The following is a 22,365-nucleotide window of genomic DNA, read 5'->3' as shown; positions in this document are numbered from 1 at the left end:
TATTTTATTATTTTAGCTTGTTGTCTAAGTGATTTTTTTCTGGACAAATGCAAAACTTAAAAGCTGAAATCGTAACTAACTGGATAAGCAAATACATCCTAAGAAGTCCTTTACTCAAAAACAACATTTAAGGACTAAGATGAAATGTTAGATGGTTACTATTACTTTTTTTACTTCATTCCACTATGGTTGTATCAAGTAACATTCCAGTGATTTCTAAACTGGCCACATAACACTATCAGATTTCAAATGTGACATTAGGTGTTGCTCTGATACCCCAATAGTGTATAAATACTTAAAGAATGCAAGGGCAATCTTCCTAATTGATTCACATAATATTTGAATAACAGTGCTCTAATTTTCAAGCAGTAAAGATTTTCAAGTCAATAAATATCCTATTAAATAGCCTTTTATAAACAAGTTTCTATATTGACTCAGATTTTTATGACTTTTTTATGCTCAGCTAACCTCACCTGGTTTATGTGAAGAGCTTGTGGTAGTACCACTGCTGGGCAACCCAGGTGTACTTTCACTGCCACTAGTTGCACCACCTGATGTTTCAGGTGTACCTGTTACAAAGAAAAAAAATAGAAAGAGCTCATTTACAGAATTTTTTAAAACTATGAGATAACGAATTCTGACTTAAATTAACTTCCAACTTAAAATTACAGAAATATCCATTTTTCTATATCAATAACAATTATCCTTTATATATTTTTAATGTGCTTTGATTTGTACTATTCATTATTTCATTGGATCCTCATCACAATCCCAATAAGTAGATAGCTTTGCCCTACATTTTAGAGACAAGGAAACAAAGGTTACAGAAGTTAAGTGATTGGCTTGCTTAATTGCATGATACTTATTTTAAGGAGCAGTAGTGTTACACTACACCCCATATTGCCCCTGGAAAAGCACTGAGTCCTCCATTCTACCCAGCTGGTTTGCTTCCAGAAATTGCCATTGAGGCTGCATTGGAGTTTTCACTGACAGGGTTACTGGTGGTTGAGACACCAGATATTGCTGGGGTCCCTAGTTATCAATGACAGTAGTTCAATGTCAATGCTGCAAATATGCTGGTCCCTATTCTGTGCTGATAGCACAGGACTGAGATTTCTAAAGTATATGGCATTAAGGGCATCTTCCCTATGTTTTCCCTTTGGTCAGAAATCTAATACCCATTATAGCTTGACCATTAGTCCACTCCCTGCTGAGCAAGGCATGGTTGGGACCTGCTAAGGAGTCATGTCCAGACTCACCTGACTTTCCAAGACTTGTGGTTCCAGTGCCTGGTTCCCTGTGAGTGCTACTACCTCCAGCTCCAGGGGTTGCTTCAGGTGGTACTGCAGGTGTGCCTGAGATTTTCAGAAAAAAACACACAGTTTAAGGAACTGGCTTTTATTCAATCACCATGACCTGAAACAAGCTTGGAAATCTCTTCCAGAACGTATTTATACCCACAAATAATTACTGAATTCAGTGATATTAGCACTCCTTGCTCAGAACAGGCATACAGACTAATCTGATAATACACTAATTACAATGTCACAATCCTTATTTTAAACATGGAATTTATATATGCCTTTGACATTGAACATACTTCTTCCTAGAATTACCTAGAAGCTGTCATTCCAGATTACATTCTTTTCTCATCCACACCATTTTCCCATGGTGTGGGAAAATGTAAGTAAGTATTACTTACTTCTTGCTTTATTCATGTGTTTAAATTATAAGTACAGGACCGTCTTCTGATATCTCTGATACCTAACAATACTAAGCTCTCAATAAATATTGTTTTACTAAAATATAAGTGTTTACATTAATTTATTTACAGGTACTGAATTCTTCACAATCTCTTTTGTTAAATCAAATTTTGATCCAGGAGTTTACATTTCTCTAATTAGATATGATTTTAAATATGAATGATGCTCCAAATGTAACTTCATCTGAATCTAAAGTGGTTGCTACATCTGATCTTCCAGTTGTATCCAATTTTAAAAATAATAAGGTTCTGTCTATATATTGTTGCTATGCAGCAAGTGCTTTCTGGCAAAAGTTTTTTGGGTTTTTTTTTTTTTTTTTTTGTGAGCCAGGGTCTCGGTCTATTGCCTAGGCTAGAGTGCTAGAGTACAGTGGTGTCATCACAGCTCACTGCAGCCTCCAACTCCCAGGCTCAAGCTATCCTCCTTGCTTCAGCCTCCTGAGTAGCTGGGACTAGAGGCATGAACCACTACCCTGGAATAATTTTTTAATTTTTTGTAGAAAGAGGGTCACACTATTGCCCAAACTAGTCTTGAACTCCTGGGCTCAAGCCATCCTTCTGCCTTGGCCTTCCAAAGTGTGTGTGTGCCACTGTTCCTGGCCAAAAGTTCATTATTAAAATTATTTTATTATTGCTAGAATATTCCTCAATCATTTCTCTTGTAATTAACTTCTGTTTAAAACTCACTTGGGTTTATTATAATTATATATATAGTTATATATAATAATTGTTTTTGACCCCCAGTCTAACACTAAGATGTGCTCGTCTTACCTGCTGGATTTCCAGGGCCAATGGTCCCAGTGCCTGCTCTTCCAGCCGTCTTCCTACTGCCTGCTCCAGTGGTAGCTACCACAGACCCTTCTATTGGACAAAAGCAGCTGGGATTACATTAGTTTCTAAAATTTCTAAGATATCAAGGAAAATATTAAATATTCTTAAACATTCTTATTTATTTTTTGAGTTTTTCAATAGCTTATTTTTTGACCAATACAATTGATTTGAATGAATAGGCTTCTGTGATTATTTAGCCATTTACTGGGTACCAAATCCCAACTCAAACTCACTGTCTGGCATTCTGGTGCTGCTTCTTGCCAGTGTAGTTGATTCACCAGATATTCCAGTTGTTCCTGTTTAAAAACAAAGAATAAAAGTAATATGGTAATGCTTAATTAAACTAAATTTGATGATCAATAATGTTTCTATTAATATGACCACTTTTACCATCCTAATTCATGTCTTCCTCCTCTTACCTGAAATATTGTAATTGTTTCCTAATTTCACCCAATTACCAGGTCAATATTCTTCATCAAGAATATATTCTCTGCTCAAGAATGTTGTATGTAGTAATTCTTAAATATTAATGTGTATAAGAATCACCTGGAGAGCCTATTAAAAATGAAAATTACACATTTCTCCTGGTAGAAATTCTAATTCCATTTTATAACATTAAAGAGATGAGGCTTTTTGTATTGCAATTAAACTGATACAAGTATTTTCAGTTTGTAGAGCATCCAGAGCATGAAAGGGTAAAATAATTAACATTACAGGGAAACAATGAGCTAAATTTAGAATATCTAGATTCATCACCACCAAGCGGGCTTCATCCCAGAGAGGCAGGGATGGTAAAGCATACAAAAATCTAAAAATGTAATTCACCTCATAAATAGAAGTAAACACAAAGACCATATGATCCTCTCAATAGATGCAGAAAAAGCATTTGACAAAATTCAGCACCTTTTGATGATAAGAACACTTAACAAAATAGGCACACACAGGACTTTCCTCAAAATTACAAAAGCCATATATGACAAACCCACAGCCAACACCATACTGAAGGAGGAAAAATTGAAAGCATTCCTGCTTAGAAATGGAACCAGACAAGGTTGCCCACTATCACCACTTCTATTCAACATAGTGCTGGAAGTGCTAGCTAGAGCAATCATATAAAAGAAAGAAATCAAGCGTATCCAAATGGGGCCAGAAGAGGTCAAACTATTGCTCTTTGCTGATAAGATGATCTTATATCTAGAAAACCCCAAAGATTCTGCTAACAGACTAGTGGGATTGATAAATAAATTCAGCAAAGTCTCGGGTTACAAAATCTATGTATACAAATCAGTAGCATTCCTATACACCAACAACAGTCAAACTGAGAAACAAATCAAAGACTCAATACTCTTCACAATAGCAACAAAGAAAATAAAATACCTAGGAATACATTTAACTAAGGAAGTGAAAGACCTCTACAGAGAGAACTATGAAACACTGTGGAAGGAAATAGCAGAGGATGTAAACAAATGGAAAACCATACCATGCTCATTGGTTGGCAGAATCAACATTGTTAAAATGTCTATAGTACCCAAACTGATCTACAGATTCAATGCAATTCCTATTAAAATACCAACATCATTTTTCACAGATCTAGAAAAAATAACTCTATGCTTCATATGGAACCAGAGAAGACCCCGTATAGCAAAAGCAACCTTAAGCAAAAAGAACAAATTGGGATGCATCAATTTGCCAGACTCTCAGCTATACTATAAGGCTATAGTAACTAAAATAGCATGGTACTGGCACAAGAACAGAGACATAGAAATGGATCAGAACAGAGAACTCAGATATAAAACCATCTTCAAATTGCCATGTGATCTTTGACAAAGCAGATAAAAACAAACACTGGGGGAAAAAATCCCTATTCAATAAATGGTGCTGGGAAAATTATAGCCACATGTAGAAGACGGAAACAGGATTTGCACCTCTCACCACTCACAAAAATCAACACATGATGGATAACAGACTTAAACCTAAGGCATGAAACTATAACAATTCTAGAAGAAAGTGTTGGAAAAAACTCTTACAGACATCGGCCTAAGCAAAGAATTTATGAGGAAGACCCCAAAAGCAATCAGAGCAATAACAAAAATTAAAAAATGGGACTTGATTTAATTAGAAAGATTCTGCACAACCAAGGAAACAATCATTAGAGTGAATAGACAACCTACAGAATGGGAGAAAATATTTGCCTGCTATGTATCTGATAAAGGGCTGCTAACTAGAATCTATAAAGAACTCAAGCAAATCAGCAAGAAAAAACCAAACAACCCCATTAAAAAATTGGGCAAAAAACATGAACAGAAAGTTTTCAAAAGAAGATAGACTAATGGCCAACAAACATGAAAAAATGCTCAACATCTCTAATCATCAGGGAAATGCAAATTAAAACCACAATGAGATATCATTTAACTCCAGCGAGAATGGCTTTTATCAAAAAGTCCCAAAACAACAAACGATGGCATGGATGCAGAGAGATAGGAACACTCACTCATACACTGCTGTTGGGACTGCAAACTAGTAAAACCTCTATGGAAAGTAGTATGGAGATACTTCAAAGAACTAAAAGTAGAACTACCATTTGATCCAGCAATCTCACTACTGAGTATTTACTCAAATCAAAAAAAGACATTCTATAAAAAATACACCTGCACTCGAATGCTTATAGCAGCACAATTCACAATTGCAAAGATGTGGAAACAACCCAGTGCCCATCAATACATGAGTGGCTTAATAAAATGTGATATATGTATACCATAGAGTCCTACTCGGCCATAAAAAAGTGGTGAACTAATACCTCTTGTATTAACCTGGATGGAACTGGAGACCATTCTTCTAAGTGAAGTATCACAAGAATGGAAAAACAAACACCACATATATTCACCATTAAATTGCAACTATTCAATCAACACTTATGTGCATATATGGAAATAACATTCATCAGAAATCAAGCAGGTGGGAGGGGGAGGAGGGGAAAGGGTAAATTCACACACCTAATGGGTACAATGCACACTATCTGAGGGATGGGCACACTTACAACTTTGACTCAAATGATACAAAAACAATTTATGTATTCAAAACATTTTTACCCCTGTAATATTCTGAAATATAAAAACAGATTAAATTCAGGTTCATAATTTTGGGCAGGAATACTTTCTACAAAATGTATTGCAAAAAGAGATACATAACATCAAGTTCCCACTATCAGTGAAGCCATATTTGATCACTAGGTTTAGGTGGTGACAGCCAGATCTCTCCAGTGTAAATCATTTTTCCCCTTGGCAAATAGCAAGTAATCTGGTGGCTGATACTTTGGTATCAGGCAAACACACAGGTACTAGTCAACCTTTCACCTAATGTTTTCAGCATTTATTTATGCTCATTGCCTATTTCACTCAGGGTTGTAAAACAGTGATATTTCTAATTGTGTCGTTTTTTCAACATGTATTAGTTGGCATTTTTCTTTTAAAAGAGAGACTTTTCTTATCAACAGGAACTATCCGGATATCTTGATCCATAGTTTCTAATAAAAATGCTTGATAATTATTTAATTTTTCCCCTTAATTACCAATTTTCAGAATATGGACTTGGCATAATAGTCACCTCCATCAGTATCAAACCCACTGTTGCTTTTGCTGTTCTCTTCATTAATTATCATTGAGTCATGTATATTTTAATATTATCAATGTGTTTCAATCACAGTATTTATTTATTTATTTATTTATTTTTTTGAGACAGAGTCTCTCTCTGTTGCCCGGGCTAGAGTGAGTGCCGTGGCGTCAGCCTAGCTCACAGCAACCTCAAACTCCTGGGCTCAAGGGATCCTCCTGTCTCAGCCTCCCAAGTAGCTGGGACTACAGGCATGTGCCACCATGCCCGGCTAATTTTTTCTATATATATTTTTAGCTGTCCATATAATTTCTTTCTATTTTTTTTAGTAGAGATGGGGTCTCGCTTTTGCTCAGGTTGGTCTCGAACTCCTGAGCTCAAACGATCTGCCCACCTCGGCCTCCCAGAGCTAGGATTACAGGCGTGAGCCACCGCGCCCGGCCCACAGTATTTATTTTTTTATTGCTCAAGATTCCCCACATTTGGTCAACGGGAGCTGCTGAAGTTTGGCAGCCTTGTCATTTCGGCAGAGCTCCCTTAGTCTTTGACTGCTTCCTCGTTTTCTGACTCAGGAAGGCCCAAGCTCACTTAGTACTTTTCCTGACCCAGACCTGGTATTAGTCATTTCTCCAACCAACAATGAACACAGAAATTTAGGAGCCCAAACTGGGTGATAGGTGGTGCACACCACTATTAAGGTACCATTGCTTTTAGGCTGTTTCAGTGGTCTGAGTTAGAAGGTATATATATGTGTGTGTGTATGTATATATGTATATATGCATAGAAATTTTTCTATATGTTAGAAATATATGTGTATAAAAATGTAGTTATATACGTTTATATAAATCATATATATGTCATGAGTTCATATTGATATTTCCAACTCAAATGCAACATGACAGGGATTTACTTAATTATTTGATTTAATTCTTATTTCTTTTTTCTCTTACATTTAAAATCTTGGTTTCCAATAACATTCATATTGCTTTATTGTATAATATGTAAAAATCATTCAAAGTAGGAACACTAATATAACCAGTAAGAATAAAATTAATAAAGTTTAAGATTTCATAGCAATCCTGTTGTCCTCAAAATATATGACACTAAGCATGTACAGTCTGATTATGCGAAATATTTATTTTCTGCATGTGAGTATGATTTGATATTTAAACATGTTTACTTGTTTTGGTTGGTTTTCAATTTTAGTGTTTGGTTTTTTATGTTATAAAGGTACAAATTACATGCACAACTCTGCTGCTTTCTTTTTTCCCTTAATAAATTCTGGAAATAACTCTAGATCATTACACAGGGATCTTCCTCACCCTTTTAGTAGGATGGCCTAGTGCTACTTTATACCATATTTTATTCAATGTGTCTTCTCTGATTGGAAATGTGAGTTGTTTCCAATCTTTTTCTCTTAAAAATAATGCCAGTATCAAAGCTTATACATATGTTATTTTGTACTTTGATTGTATAACTTCAGGGTAGAGCACTAAGTGGGATTTCTGGGTCAAAGGGTAAATGAATCTGTAATTCTGTTAGGTTTTGCCAAGTTGCCCTCCATGGAGCTGTATCGTTTTGTGCTCCTACCAGCAACGTACAGAGCACCACCTGTTTCTTTCCAGACCTGTCAACAGGGCTGTTGTCAAACTTTTGGATTTCTGCCAATCTAAAAAGTGAGAAATGATATCTCAGTGTAGTTTTAATTTGCCTTCTTCTTGTGTAAAGTTGATAATCTTTTTATATGATTAAAAACCATTTACACTTTTTTTTTCTGTGAACTTCAATTCACATCTTTTATTCTAGTTTTCTTCAGACTTTGCTCTATGTACTTTTTCCCTTTGCGGATTTTTCTTTGTATCCTTTTGCTATAATAAATCATAGCCATGAGTGTGACTATATACTGAGGCTGGTGAGTCCTAGCAAATGACAAAACCTGAGGGGGTTTGGGGACCCTGACACAATATACTTTTCCATTTGGTCAAAGACACTTTTGTGCCTTTAAGGAGAGTTTAAAGTTTTCCTCATGTAAGTTTTGCTATCTTGTTTGGATTATTCCCAGGTATATTTTGTTGTCATTATAAATTAGAGTTTTATCTTCCAATATATATTTTAACTTGTTACTGTTTGTATTCATGAAGACAATTAATTTTGACAGATTAATCTTATATCTTGGTACCTTATTAAAAGCTCCTACTGTTTGTAGTTTTTCCATTGATTCTCTAGTGTTTACAGTCGTACTACTATATCACCTGACGATAGGAACAATTTAATATATTCTATTTCAAATTTTATACCTCCAATTACTATCTAATCCCAGTTTATTAATAACTCCAAAACATGTTAAACAGTAGTATGATAGTATGTATCCTTACCTTGTTGTTGTCATTAGTGGAATATGTCTGGTAATTCCTCATTAAGATGCCACATGTGTGGCTGAGGTATAGGTATATGCATTTTATCATTTTAAGTATCCATTTATTTGCATTGAGTGGCTATTTTCCATCATATTGTTTATTGGAGGTTTATCAAATACCTTTTAGCCTCTGTGGGAATGACCAGTTGTTTTTATTTTGCTTAGATCTATTAATATTATAAATCACATAAATGGTTTTCTTAATCAGAAAAACCTTCAGTAAAAATTATTAAAAGACATTATTAAACAACTTTTTCCTTAATGCTCATTTTTTTTTTCCTTTTTAATAAACTTAAGTTTCTCTTGCTTGGTTCATAAGTTTTAAATAATTCATTTGACTTACTGTTACCTATCAGCAAACCAAGTCTCACAGTTTTTAAAAATAAGTTGCAGAATTGATTGTTCAGGATTAATTCTTCCAGGTATATGGTGGGCCTTTCTCCTTCCCTTTCTTCTGGGATGCTCTTACCCAAATCCCCTCTCCCCTCTGAGCCCCTCAGCCACCATCTTTCCTTGTCTTTGGAGTCTTGATCTTCTCTGTCCCCTCTAAACACTCCAGGTGCGGGCTCTGTGTTGATCGTTATGGTTTATAGAACAAGGTACCTGCAGATTCTAATTCATGCAGCCACCCATCATTTTCCTACCTCCTTTTTATTTTTTTAAATAGTTTTTCCATTGGTTCCTTGAGCTTAAATGTTACTCAATTCTATGAGCATCAGCACAAATTAAGGATCAGGTTGATACAATGGCTAACTAAATCACATTCCGCTTGTGATAAAAGCATTTTTGGTGTATTTGAATATTTAACCAGGTCATTAGATAGTCACAACAGAGATACAACATTTAAGAGACTAGCTAAGAAAGGTTCTCCACAGATTCAGCTGTGAACACCTCACTCACCTGCTTCATTTCCAGAGATGAATTTAGGATGAACTATGTGTAATAAATGGTACTGTCAAGTCCTCTTACTTGAGGATGATTATTATTTGTATTGAGAACATGTATGTAGTGGGTTGTATCTACTTGTATATATAAAACAGTGAGATTTCTCTCTGATTTTGCACCCTCTTATAAGACTGTGAAGCACATCACATTCTGGTTTAATGCTTCTTCAATAATAATCCCATTTTTTATTTTCTACTACATTTGTGAAGATAGTTTCTGGGTTCAGAGAATATTTTGTTTTCAATTCTACTTTCCAACACCTGAAAGACAATGGCTCTTTATTCCCCTGAGATTGAATAGATTCCTAATATTTCACTTAGCTCACTTGCATTTTGAATTTTTGTTCAAGTTAAGGCACAAAGATATAGCTCATTGTACACTAATTATAATACATTCTTTTAAAAATAGAATAGTATGTTGTTTTTAACCCCAACTAACCAGTCACCTTACTAGAATTGCCTCTCAAGTTCCTACTCCAAAACCTGTCATTGAACAATTTCTGGACTTTATCTTCTGCCTCACATGTTGTTTGCATTTGTGTGTATTACAAACATTAATTTATTTTGCTCAGAAATGAAGTTCTATGAGAACCATTTCCTTAGCCTAACAGCTCTTTTATGTTGTCTAAAACTGCAGTCCCCAACCCCTGGTGGGGGTTGGGGACTGGCACCAGTCTGCCGCCCACCATGAAGTGGGTACACAGCAGAAGGCGAGTGGCAGGTGAATGAGAGAAGCCCCACCTGCGCCCACAGCTGCTCCCCATCGCTTGCATCACCGCCCCACACCATCAGATCAGCGGTGGCATCAGGCCCTCATAGGAGGATGAACCCTACTGCAAACTGCACATACAAGGGATCCAGGTTGCACGCTCCCTATGAGAATCCAACACCTGATGATCTGAGGTGCAGCTGAGGTAGCAGTGACAGCACCCTCCCCGACCCCCTCGTCCATGGAGAAACTGTATTCCACGAGACCAGTCCCTGGTGTCAAAAAGGTTAGGGACTGCTGGTCTATAGTACCCGGTATGATATTGCACACACAACAAAGACCTCCTGATTTATTTCAGATCTGTGGTTTTGACATTACACAAATAATAATAACTAAAGTCTCCAGGAAACCTTGTTTCTGACAAAATTTTAAGTAACCAAATTACATTTCTACTGGCTGCATTTGTTCTGATTATGCATCTTTCCATACCTGATGTTCCAGAAGTGTTTTCACCAGCAGTTCCAGTGGTGGCTGTATTCCCCACTCCAGTTGTTCCTAATTGAAAAGAACGATAGTGCTCAGTCTGCACTGGGGTTTCCAGAATTAACAAATAAAACTACAGGATACCCAGTTAAATATGAATCCCAGATAAACAGCAAATACCATGTTCTAATTATTGCATGGGACATACTTATGCTAAAGAAATTATTCCTTATTTATGTGAAATTCAAATTTAATTGGCATCCTGTGTTTTTTTCTGGCAATCTAGTCCACATGGATGCTTATGATGAAAGTACTCTTGGAAAAAATTTCAGAGGTCTTTTTGGAGGGGGAATGAGGAGGCACTAGGATGTAAACTATCCATGATCCTTTGCCCTAAAATTATAGCCATGGCTAAATTCACTTAAACCTGTAAGAATTTGAGTTTCCAGCTAAGCTTATGATACGACACCACTAAAGTGACTAGGTGAGCCAGAGGCTGGCCTTCTGAGTTCTCAGGTGGGCTGGAACCAGTAAAAGCTGTTTTAGCTGTGTTCCACTGGCAGATCCAGTGGTAGTTCCAACAGACTGTCCTGTTGTAACTGACGAACACAGTCCTGGGAGAACACATATATTATTGTGATAAATCAGTACTGTAGTTCATTTGAAGGGGAGATTTGGAGAAACCATAAAGTAAAAATTTTCTTGAAAATATTAATTATTTATACACCATTCTATATCTTTTGATGGATGGTGTTTAATTAATACCAAGTGAAATTAGCAGGATTCTGGTGAAAAACTGTCCTTTTCGACTGTCCTTTTCGACAGCCTTGGAATGACATCCTCCACTCACCCGCCGTGCCTTCAGATGGTGTCACTTCAATGCTTGGGGCTCCAGTTGTTTCACCAACTGATGGTCCAGCAGTTCCTTTCAAATAAACAATAAATATAGATTATGATCTTCAATTAAGCACAGCAGAATGTGCTAATCTCTGCTTTGAAAATACCTTTTGTTTATAATTTTCCATTTTCAAAAATGACTCATTCTTTCTAAAAACTGATCATAAAAATCCCTAAGCATGCTTATTTATTTGTTGATTGTAGATAAGCCTGTTTATTATTTACTCATTTAATATTCCAGTATTTGAGCCTAAAAATTCTCAACCCAGGCTACACATTGGAATCATGAGGCTTTTAAAAAATATTGACGCCCAGTCTCTTCTTCCAGAGATCCAGATTCAATTAGTCAATGAAGGACTCTTCAGTATATATTTTCAAAAATTTCTCTAGTTGACTGTAATTCATAGCCAGGATTGCAAACTGTGACCCCAGCCCCACTCCAGACTCACAGTCTCAGAAGTTCTGGGGCAGGAGTCTTGGAATCTCTATGGTCCATAAGCACACTCAGGGATTCTAGAGATTGTACAAGATTAAAGAAATATCATCTAATCTAGACCTCTAATTACTACCTCAAATACTGTTGGTCATTAACTGGACTCCCTAACTCCAGTCTCGAAGAAATTCCTTTCCATTTTCACAGCGCTGCCAAAGAAAGGGAATGGGGACAAATCCACATACTCCATTTTACCCCTGTGCAATCACTGATTTCTCCCTTTTTCTTACCTGATTTGCTGCTTTCAGAGGTTGTGGCTGGGAGAGCTGAGGCTCTAGGGATGGCAGTGATGGAGGCTACATCAACTCCTGTGGTCCCTGAAACCAAGAACAAGAGGTGTGGAGATGCATGTTACTCCCGCCATTACTGTGAGTACTTGGGAGTTCTCAGAAAAATAAAGTAAAAGATGCTATCCCTCCAACTTTCCTCAGCTCAGCCTTCTAATACCAGCTACAGCCTGAATTTACAGACCATTACGTGCTGTGGGAGAGCACGGCTGGGAGCTGCTGAGACATCATGCGCAACCTGGTTGATCTTACTGGAACCTGTGGCTCCAATACCTGCTTCTCCAGGGGTACTGTCACCTCCACTTCTGGGGGTTGTTCCAGGTGATACACCAGGTTTGCCTGATTTTTTTAACATGGAAAAATATGTCAGGTTAAGAAAACATAAAGTTAAATCTTCTTATAAAAATGACCTGAATTATGCTCGCTTTTTTCCTTTAAAAAATGGATCTATCCCATAAATTTCACTGGGTGTTATGTTCTTGTTCAAGGTAAATCAGATAAATCAGGTAACCTTGATAAGGTACTTATTACACTACAGTACTCTTTCTTAATAAAATATAGCAATCATGTAGATAATTCAACACTCAACATAGAATAGTCCAACACTGAGTTATCTTGTCTTTTCTTACTAGATCGCCTTGTGCCCAGCAAGCACCTTGTCCCCACTGGATTAACTCCTGTCTTGCTTACTGTTTGTCGTCTATATCTGTATGAATATTAATTCCTCCTTCTGCAAAGTGAAGCTGAGTGAGAACAGGTATATGATCTTATTCTTTTCCTATATTCCACAGAGCATCTAACACAATATTAGGCACACAATGAATACCTAATATTTGTATAGTTCTGATCCTCTATACACCTGGCATTACCTAAATAACAATGATTGGATCTCTCAGGAAACCTTATTCTGACTACATCTTGATCAGAATGCCCATGTCTGCGGGCTGGATTTCATGCTGGTTATGCCACTTTAGTACCTGTTCTTCCAGATGTATTTTCACCAGCAGCTCCAGTGGTGGTTGCAGCTGCTCTTCCAGTTGTTTCTAATTGGAAGAACAATGGTGCTTGATGTATATGGAGAGTTATGAAGAAAACACTCTTACAGGACATTTTGCAGTGTCAAGTCATTCATTGCTAAAATGTCATTGGTAAAATCTCTTTACTTCATCTCCTTATCATATTCCAGGGTCTCAGTGAATCAGTGTGTGTTGGATCCCCCACCGCAGCCCCCAAAGGGGGCTTCATCTTGCCTGCTGGGTGTCCGATGCTGGTGGCTCCAGTGCCTGATGCTCCAGGTGTGCTGTTGCTGCCCGCTCCTGTACTCACTCCCAAGGATGCTCCAGTTGTACCTGATAAACACAGTAGCATGGTTTCAGTGTATGCTATCTTAGAAGGAAAAGATTGGGAGATTCAAGTCAAAGTTTTAATCTTATTGAAAATTTTCATCATTTACCCAACAGTCAACATGTTTTGATATTATACCCATTTAACAGGCACTAAAGGGTGTGTTCTGGCTTGCCTGATTTTCCTGGGCTTGAAGCTCCATTGCTTGGTTCCCCAGGTGTGCTGCTTTCCTCCCTTCTGGTTGTTGGTGCAGTAGAGCCTCCTGTTCCTCCTGATAAAAAATAGCATTAAAAAAAATGCCTTAGACATAATCAACTTATTTCATCTTATAAAAATCCTCCAAACAAGTACTATTGCTATGCCTATTCATCAGATGTGGTTAAGTGACTTGTTCTAGGTCACCCAGCTGGTGGTGGACAGCAGATCCAGGAGCCAAACTCAAGCAGTCTAGCCCTAGAGTTTATACTCTACCCTGTGCTTTTTAAATGGTCTGTGATCATAAAATTTCCAATCTGTCCTACATTGATGCTTTGAAAGATTCCATAGAAGTAAATAGAGGAATGAAATTTTTAAAAGTAGACCTATCCAAAACACAAGGCTTTATTCAACGACACAAGAGCATCATGTCAAATTGCTATCTTCTTAAATGCTTGTTCTCTCTTTCAGTTTTTATCACATCAAAGACCATTAACAAACAGTCTGGATGGCACCTATCTGTGGACCAAACTCTGAGTAGTCCTGTTCAAAATCACTGTACATACTGCCTGATAATCAAAAGAGATAGGGGACTTGTCATTATCATTCAGTAATTGATTCAGATTTTAGGAAATATAAACCAAATGGTCATCACCCTAAACTATTAATCAGTTTACTGATCTAATTGGAATTAACTTAGTTCTTAATTTGTGCTGCTATATATAGATGATATTTTTAACCCATTATTTTTTATATAAACTCTATCTTATTCCAAAAAGTATGTAAGTCATAAATTTTAAATCAAGAAAATTGTTAAGGGACAATAAATGAAAGAAAAATAAAATCAGGCCATGGATTAGCTAATAACTATATAAAGAGAAACAGTCCCATACATGTACTAAAGAAATGTCTTTTAATGGTATGTAAAGGAGTTTTGATTTATCTTAGAGGCAATCAGAACGACTGAAGAATTTTAAGTAGTGTAGTGACATGATGATAGCTGAGTGTCTGGAAGGTCGTTCTGGCATGGTATCGACTGGAGTGTAAATTGGAAGGGAAGTGGGGAAAGAGTGGAAATGTTAGAGCAGTGGTTCTCCCCTGGGTGAGCATCCACTGTGTAAAGGGCTTGTTAAGACACTGTTTGCTGGGCTCCACTCCAACAGCCTCTGATTCTAGGCAGGTGGGCCCAGAAATTTGCGTGTCTAACAGGTTCCCAGAACATGCTAATACTGCTGGTCTAGGAACCACAATGTGCACCACTGTGTTGGAGGAAGGTGAGCTAAATAGACAACACAGAGACTAGGTGGAAAATGTTTAACACAGAACAAAAGCAGAGGAAAATGTGACACAGAGGAGAAAAAACTTAAGAGCTACTTAAAATTATTAGCTGATTGCATGATGGGCAGGGTGAACTCAGGTTTGTTTGTTTTTAATCAAAATTATCTGTGCTTAAAGAATGTCAATAATATTTTGTTCATGAAACCAAAAATAGTTAAGCTTTAGTCAAGATGCATAAGGACAAGCATATTCTCATTGGCTTTTGTTGGATATATGTTGTTATGCACAGATCACAGAACTGTCGGGTAGCTATTACACATGGGGCTGAGGAGTCTGTGATCTAATCCTGCCTCTGCCAGCTTGGAGACCTTTTATTAATTTCTCACCTCATGGGAATAATGACAATATAGCAACTACCACAGTGTTAGTGTTGATTAAATTATGTATTATATATTTGCACATAATTCAAAATTTTTTGCATTCTATAGAAATATATCATTCATATTTTATTAATATATAAATATTAATTATTGAATTTTCCCACAAAGTCATCCAGTTGACCCAGTTGACTTAGATAGCTCTGACACTTTGCCCCTGTTATTTAATGCTGTACTCAGGGTCAAGTTGTTGCTCAGTTGAAAAAGAAGACTCGTAGAAACAAGCTATGGAAGAGACAGCATTTGACTCCTTTCTTTGTTGTACCTGCTCTGAAGCCTGTGTTACCTGAAATTCCATTGTCAGCTGCTGTGGTTACACCTGGTGACACTCCAGTTGTCCCTGATGAAGGTAAAGAAAAAACAAACACCTGCCTAAAAACAGTGCATGGCCACCACCAACTGTCAAACAATGGGTGAATGTAGTTCTAACATGATATACTTTAAGAAAGCAACTTGTAAAAATGTAATATAAGATATTACATTCCAATTACATATAAGGAATAATCACCTAAGTCTAGTATTTTTATTTTGAAAAATATTGTGTGAGCAGCACTGCCTGGAAACAGTTGCTTAGCTGAGACTGGTGTACTTGGATTTACCTGATATGCCCCCGGCACTGGGGGAGGTGGGGCTCACTACTCCTGTCGTGCCTGCACTTCCAGCGGCTGAGGTGATGGGAACCGAAGTTCTAGTAATGCCTGGGGAAAATAAAATAAACTTCTCATCTAAAGTCTATTTGGACTTCATTATCAATTTCTACTGTAGAAAATAGAATGAATGAATCCAGTGACTGCCCAGAGCTTTCTGCTCTCTAAGATTCTGTTCTCATATTTTCTCAAAGATTCTGGTTAGTGCTTTTATTTATTTATTTATTTTTGCTTTTGTTTTACAAAGACATCTTTGTGCACTTTGAATTGGATCACACTAAGTCTTTATACATTTGTCTAAGTAACTGTTTTAAAATAATCAGAATCTTAGGCCCTAATCACTATTCTCTAGGGCTGATAATAACAATGATAAAACTCTATTATGAAATAGCTGATTGCTACTTTTACACTTAAAATACCTAAAGCGTAAAATATGTCATTATATATACACATGTTTTCTCTCAACTTATATTCTTTTTAAAAAATTTTGAGATATTTACTGCTGTTGTAGATGCTATGTTAATAGTTAAGGAAGAAAATAAAACTGAAAACCGTATTATAGCCAATCAATATATACTGATCAAAACAAGTTAAATTCTGTTTTTTAAATAAGTTTAAAACCAGTCAGAAAAGCCTAGTAAACTACTTGTTTGAGATATTTTTTTCAAAAGCCAAACTGTCATAAGAAAACCAATTCTGTCTTAAAAACCCAAAGTTACTAATAAGTTATACCATTAGATATTTTTTATGTCACATGTAAAACCAGGAATTAATATACTGACCTGTAGTAAAAGGTTCAGTGAAAGGAGTTGTTCCTGGTAAGAGAAACAGAAATACAATGAATTTTTCTGGCTGTAAGGGAAAAATACTAGACTAATTGCTCTCCTGTTAAATAGTTTTCAACAGAGATAGTCATATATTTAGTGTTTAGAGTTAATAATAAATTTTGTTTCATTTTTTAAATAGTGACATGATGTACTTCCAATGAATGTATGTGTCCATGTATATACACATACATGTATGCTGAATTCCACTAAATGCAGAATGGAACAAATATATATTTAGTTATGACAAAATCACTTCTCTGTTATGCAGAGGCTGATTTTGCAGTTTATGATTTCTTCAATTTCCCTCTGCTTCTGGTTGTCTGCAGCTTAGAAATTTTTCTCTTATTAAATAGCATTTAGTCTATAAGGGCTTGAGGGGGAAAGGAGAAATATTTTTTTAGATTTATTTTTATGATTTGATATAGCAAGCTTGTGAAAATAAATCTGAAGTTCCCAATAAGCAACTATTGTAGATTATCAGTAAACTTCTGAAAGAAGAGGCCACGTTTTGTCTTTGTATTTCCATTTTCTGAACGTTGCCAGGATTGTGGTGGGAGTTCATTAAATGTTTGGTGAGGGATCTGTGCACTTAACAGTAAGTCTTCATTAATTTGAGGTTTTCATAAACAGTGAAGAGTCAGGAATTTTCTCTATTTCAGTGTTAATTTCTATTAGAAATCCATAGCAACAATGCCATTTACTATTTTATAGAGGAGAAGGAGGAGGAGGAAGAGAAGAAAGGAGGAAGGAAGAAGAAAGAACTACTCACATAATCTGTTTGATTCTCATTCTCCATTCAACCATGGTGACCTTCTTCCTAACTTTCATATCTACTGTTTGTAGTTTTCTGTACCTGGAACATGGTTCTTTCTGCTCTTCTTCTAGTTAAACTCTTATCTTTTCCTCAGTCTTTCCTTAGCTCCCTGACTTGATGAAATCCTCTCTCCCTCATCCCATGCCCCATTTTAAACACTTCATAGCTCTTGTGTTGATGAAAGTTTCTATTTGTTTTTGTAATTCCTTGATTGATATCCATCTTTCTGCCCCAAGGGACGACTGAGCCAGGGCTCTCAGGAATGGCTGCTTCCCTCTGTTGGCATGCCCACCACACCAAGGCTTCCAAAGAAAGTGGGGCTCATGCCTTTCCTCTTAAATACCTGCAGTGAACCAAGGGGTGCTTGGTCTGTGAGCTCCCTGCCTGCCAGACCTCCCTGGTGCTACTTGCCTGGCTGCTCCAACAGAGCAGGGCATACTCCGAAGTTGAGAGACATTAAGCCTGCTTGAGCACTCCAGGGGGAATTCAGGGCCAGCATGCTTCTCCCTACCACAGTCAGGGACTGAGCCCGGGTGATCAGAGGACAGCCCTGCATGCTGGATCTTGTACCCCAAATGTTTGAGAAAGAAAAATCAATAAAAGAATATATATGTATAAACTGGAAAAACTGAACCAGTTTTCTTAATTCAGGGTACCTACTGTGATATAAGAGGTAGTAATCATCATACTGGAAAAATACATGAAATAGTTATCCAAATTGCTTATGACTCATGCATACTGATGGGATTCATCAAAAAGCAGTCAAGGAAAATTTTATTTCTTTAAACAGTCACAAGATTCAAAAGTTTTAATAATTGATGAATGATTTTAATGAAAGGAGAACTATATAACTGAACCAAATTAATCATCTTAGAAACAGAACCAGGCTGAGAATTAGGAATTCAGTCCATTGCTTGTAGCTAAGGTAATATGTAGCTAGAAAATTATTCTGCAGTGTATATGAAACAATTCAGAAGAACTATTGGGATGAAATTGTTATTGGTCTTAGGAAATGAATTTATGATTACAGAATGGAGGAAAACATTTCTGAAATGTGTCCGTCTTTCTAAGATTTACATCGAAAGAGCCTGGTTGTGTTAATGGCATCCAACATAAGAGCAAGTTTGATAGGAAGTAAACATGTTGTTTTGGGTATTTTTAATAATAATGCACCCTATCATGGCTGATACTTTAAGAGATATATTTGCTCTTTGAATGTAAAAATAGATTAATTAACATATAAATCAAATAATGCTAAGAATTACAAAATGGTCAAAATTATAGCCATAGTTCTAAATTATTATATCAATTTTTCATCCAAAAATAGTCTTGATTTTAACTATATATTTTTATTCTACACAAAGAAGAGTAGTTCCAATGAATGAAATGCATGAACTGTTGAATTGATCATTATAAGTAATATCTGACCAATAGTTTAACCTTCACCAGAGATTCTGTGCCAAAATTCTAAACCTGAGTTCTAAATTCTCAACAGGAAAAAAGAATAGTCATTCATTCTCCAAATATTTATTGAATATGAACTATATATACCTTGGACACCAGATGTAATTAGGAATGCAAGGACGACAAACCATGATTTATGACTTCAATGGACTTATTCATTTAAGACTGGAAAAATAAATAACAGGAGAAAGAGAAATAGCGCTACATTGGGAGAAAAAAGACCCTAACTTTAGGAAAGTGACTAGGTCAGAAATAGTATGGAGTTGGGACAGTGAAGTCTATCAGCAATTTTCTCAAACATGTAGGCTCTAGGAAGAAATGACATCTATTATGGATGTGAATCTTCAATCAAGAAAATTGACATCTATTTTTATTGTAGAATTAATTATTATAATTTAAATAAAAGAAGGTGGCTATATCACAAACAAAAATAATGTAGAGTCACAGTGCTAAATTGTTGGCTAGCCATTTTTCTTGAGTTCTTTTTTACCTCATATTTTCGTTTATGTTAAAGATACTGAAACGTAATGAATTTTAAAGTTTAGGTAGAAAGACAGAATAGCAAGCTAAACTAGGAAAACTGTATGGTCAGAGGGAAAATTCAGATCTTAATATTTCAAAAGTGTAATCAAACTGATGTTGATTCTAATATTGTAAGTTGTTCTAGGTTTATAGCTGAAAAAAATTCCACATATGTAAAAAACTTTATTCATCATTTATAGATTTTCTGATTTACCTACCTATTGTTTCACTGCCTGATGTTGTAATCCCTGGAATGGATGCTGCTGAATTTGAGAAAACAATGAAAAATAAATTTTGTGTAGATAGGAAATTATGCTTCCAAAAACATCTATGGTCATACATAAAATGAATCAACTTGAAATTAATGTATTAGAAAAATTTGATCATATAGGGGATAGATGCCCAAATGTGATATTAAAGTTTTAAAATTTAATCATAAGTAAAAGGTTGAAAACTTATTAATGTTTTTTCCCAAACACTTCGTCTAAGATATTCTTTAAAAAACAAAAATTTGTCTACTTCCTCCAAAAATGTCATTGCAAAAGCATAATACTGAAAAGCAAGTTTTGTATGTTTTTGAAACTCCCCCCTTGATTAAGTTGTGGGTGGAAGTTATAGCTTACCTGTGCTTGAGTTACTGGTAACCAGTGTAATTGCTATCCAAAGGAGACAAATATTTCAAAATGTATGTTAAAATAGTATTGAAAGACAGAGTTAAGATTTATTCATTTAGACATACTTAGAGATCTCCAGAATGCCAATAAATGATTAACTGTAACAGTTAAGTTCATTTATAAAATGTTCACACATTGCAATATAATTTTACACTCTGCTAGCCATTGCTTTAATTACAAACCATCCAATTAAAGTTAAAATTCCTCAGTGTTAGTAAAAAAGAATTGTAAATTATTTTCAGAGTACTTCATAAAGAATTTTCTAGCATAGCCTCTTTCTCCAAATCAGTAGCATGCAGAATATTCTTTCTAGGACAGATAACCTTTGAAAAGGGAAGCTGATCTTTACTAGTTTTACAACTGGATGTAGACCTTGCTACTTGGCATGGGCATTTAGGAAATGAATAAATGGAGAATGGCGAATTTGAAACAAGGGCCCAAACACCTGAACTGTAAATTCATTTTGCTGCTCACTTAGGAGCTAAAAAACTAATAGGCACTTTTTAAAAAAATTTACCTGCGCTGGTGCTTAATATGGACGTAGCTATTGTAGAGGAAACTGTTTAGGAAAGATAATATGAAAACAGATTAGTTGAATAATTTTTTGCTAGGAAATTTAGTTCAAGAAAACAATGGCCATAAATTAAAATTAAAATTCCTAAAATATGCGCAGAGGTTAAGTGACAAAATAATTTTTCACTTAAGTCAATACAAATAACACTATATATTTATTTGTTGTATGTTCACCAAAATAACTAATTACTTCTGTGATTACTACTTAATGAAAATCCCACGGGAACTTTATAAGGTCTATTTATGGGCCCAGAAATATGATTCAGAACCCTTATGTGATGACTTAGCTTCAGGAAATAATAAAAATATTATTTTACAGAAGGTCGCGGTACTTTAAACATATTATTAAAACCTAAGGCTTCCAATTTACTGTACTATCTTCTAATTGATTCCACCTCCAAACATCAATCAACAGAAAATAAAATTCTTCTTTAAATTGCACAAGGCAGAAATATGTAAGTGTGCTGCAGCAACTCTAAGTGTACCTATGTTGCCAGTAAGTTAAATGTTCCAAAACTAAAGTTTAACCACATTTTCCCCAGCATTCTCTTGAATAAACATAATGTGGTACCCCTATGGATTAATGCAAATACATGAGTTAAGAAAAATGAATTAACTTTTTATTTCAATGTTTTCAAATCATCCCTCAGTGTGATCATGATTTTAAAATATTTACTTCACAGATCACATTTACTTCAACCATTTATTCAATTATTATCTAAAAATGTCAAGGTTTGGATGATATTTAACTAATAAACATAGTTAAAGTATTAACTAATAACATAAATATTAACTGATAATATCTAATGTATGTTTTAATATTTCATTAATCCACAGGAATATAATGAAATAATACTTTGACATATTTTCTAGTAACTATTAATTTAGTTTAAAATTTCTATATCAGCAGATTCATCAGACTGGCACAGACTCATGTGAAACTACAAAGGATTATCCACAAAAAGAAACCAGAATACATACTTAAAACCTAATAATGATGATTTTACCTGCAAACGTTGAATTTGTAGGAGGAATTTCTGAAATAATCATAAATTACTATTATTGGCAGGAATTGGAAAATCTTTTAAAAATTCTACATCCCAAGTTATCTATAAGTCATCTGTCTCTTTTCTATTTTACTTCTTGCAGTTCCTAATAT

General features: G+C 35.6%; 1 protein-coding gene across 1 annotated transcript in view; it reads right to left on the bottom strand.

Moving 5' to 3' along the window:
- The window catches only part of LOC138397257 (mucin-19), a 139,940-nt gene that overhangs the window by 67,390 nt on the left and 50,185 nt on the right, over nt 1-22,365 (bottom strand). Inside the window, 19 exon segments of the mRNA XM_069491212.1 lie at nt 474-572; nt 943-1,032; nt 1,260-1,361; nt 2,534-2,623; nt 3,140-3,148; nt 10,761-10,848; nt 11,222-11,268; nt 11,271-11,306; nt 11,309-11,353; nt 11,605-11,679; nt 12,375-12,461; nt 12,684-12,770; nt 13,409-13,474; nt 16,285-16,383; nt 17,115-17,147; nt 20,178-20,222; nt 20,583-20,615; nt 21,151-21,192; nt 22,214-22,243. Of these exon segments, the coding sequence (XP_069347313.1) occupies nt 474-572; nt 943-1,032; nt 1,260-1,361; nt 2,534-2,623; nt 3,140-3,148; nt 10,761-10,848; nt 11,222-11,268; nt 11,271-11,306; nt 11,309-11,353; nt 11,605-11,679; nt 12,375-12,461; nt 12,684-12,770; nt 13,409-13,474; nt 16,285-16,383; nt 17,115-17,147; nt 20,178-20,222; nt 20,583-20,615; nt 21,151-21,192; nt 22,214-22,243 (1,203 nt within the window).

Source organism: Eulemur rufifrons, chromosome 16, assembly GCF_041146395.1.
Source record: "Eulemur rufifrons isolate Redbay chromosome 16, OSU_ERuf_1, whole genome shotgun sequence".
NCBI lineage: Eukaryota > Metazoa > Chordata > Mammalia > Primates > Lemuridae > Eulemur > Eulemur rufifrons.
The sequence above is the reverse complement of the archived record's forward strand: the minus strand, read 5'-3'. Positions and strand labels throughout refer to the sequence as shown.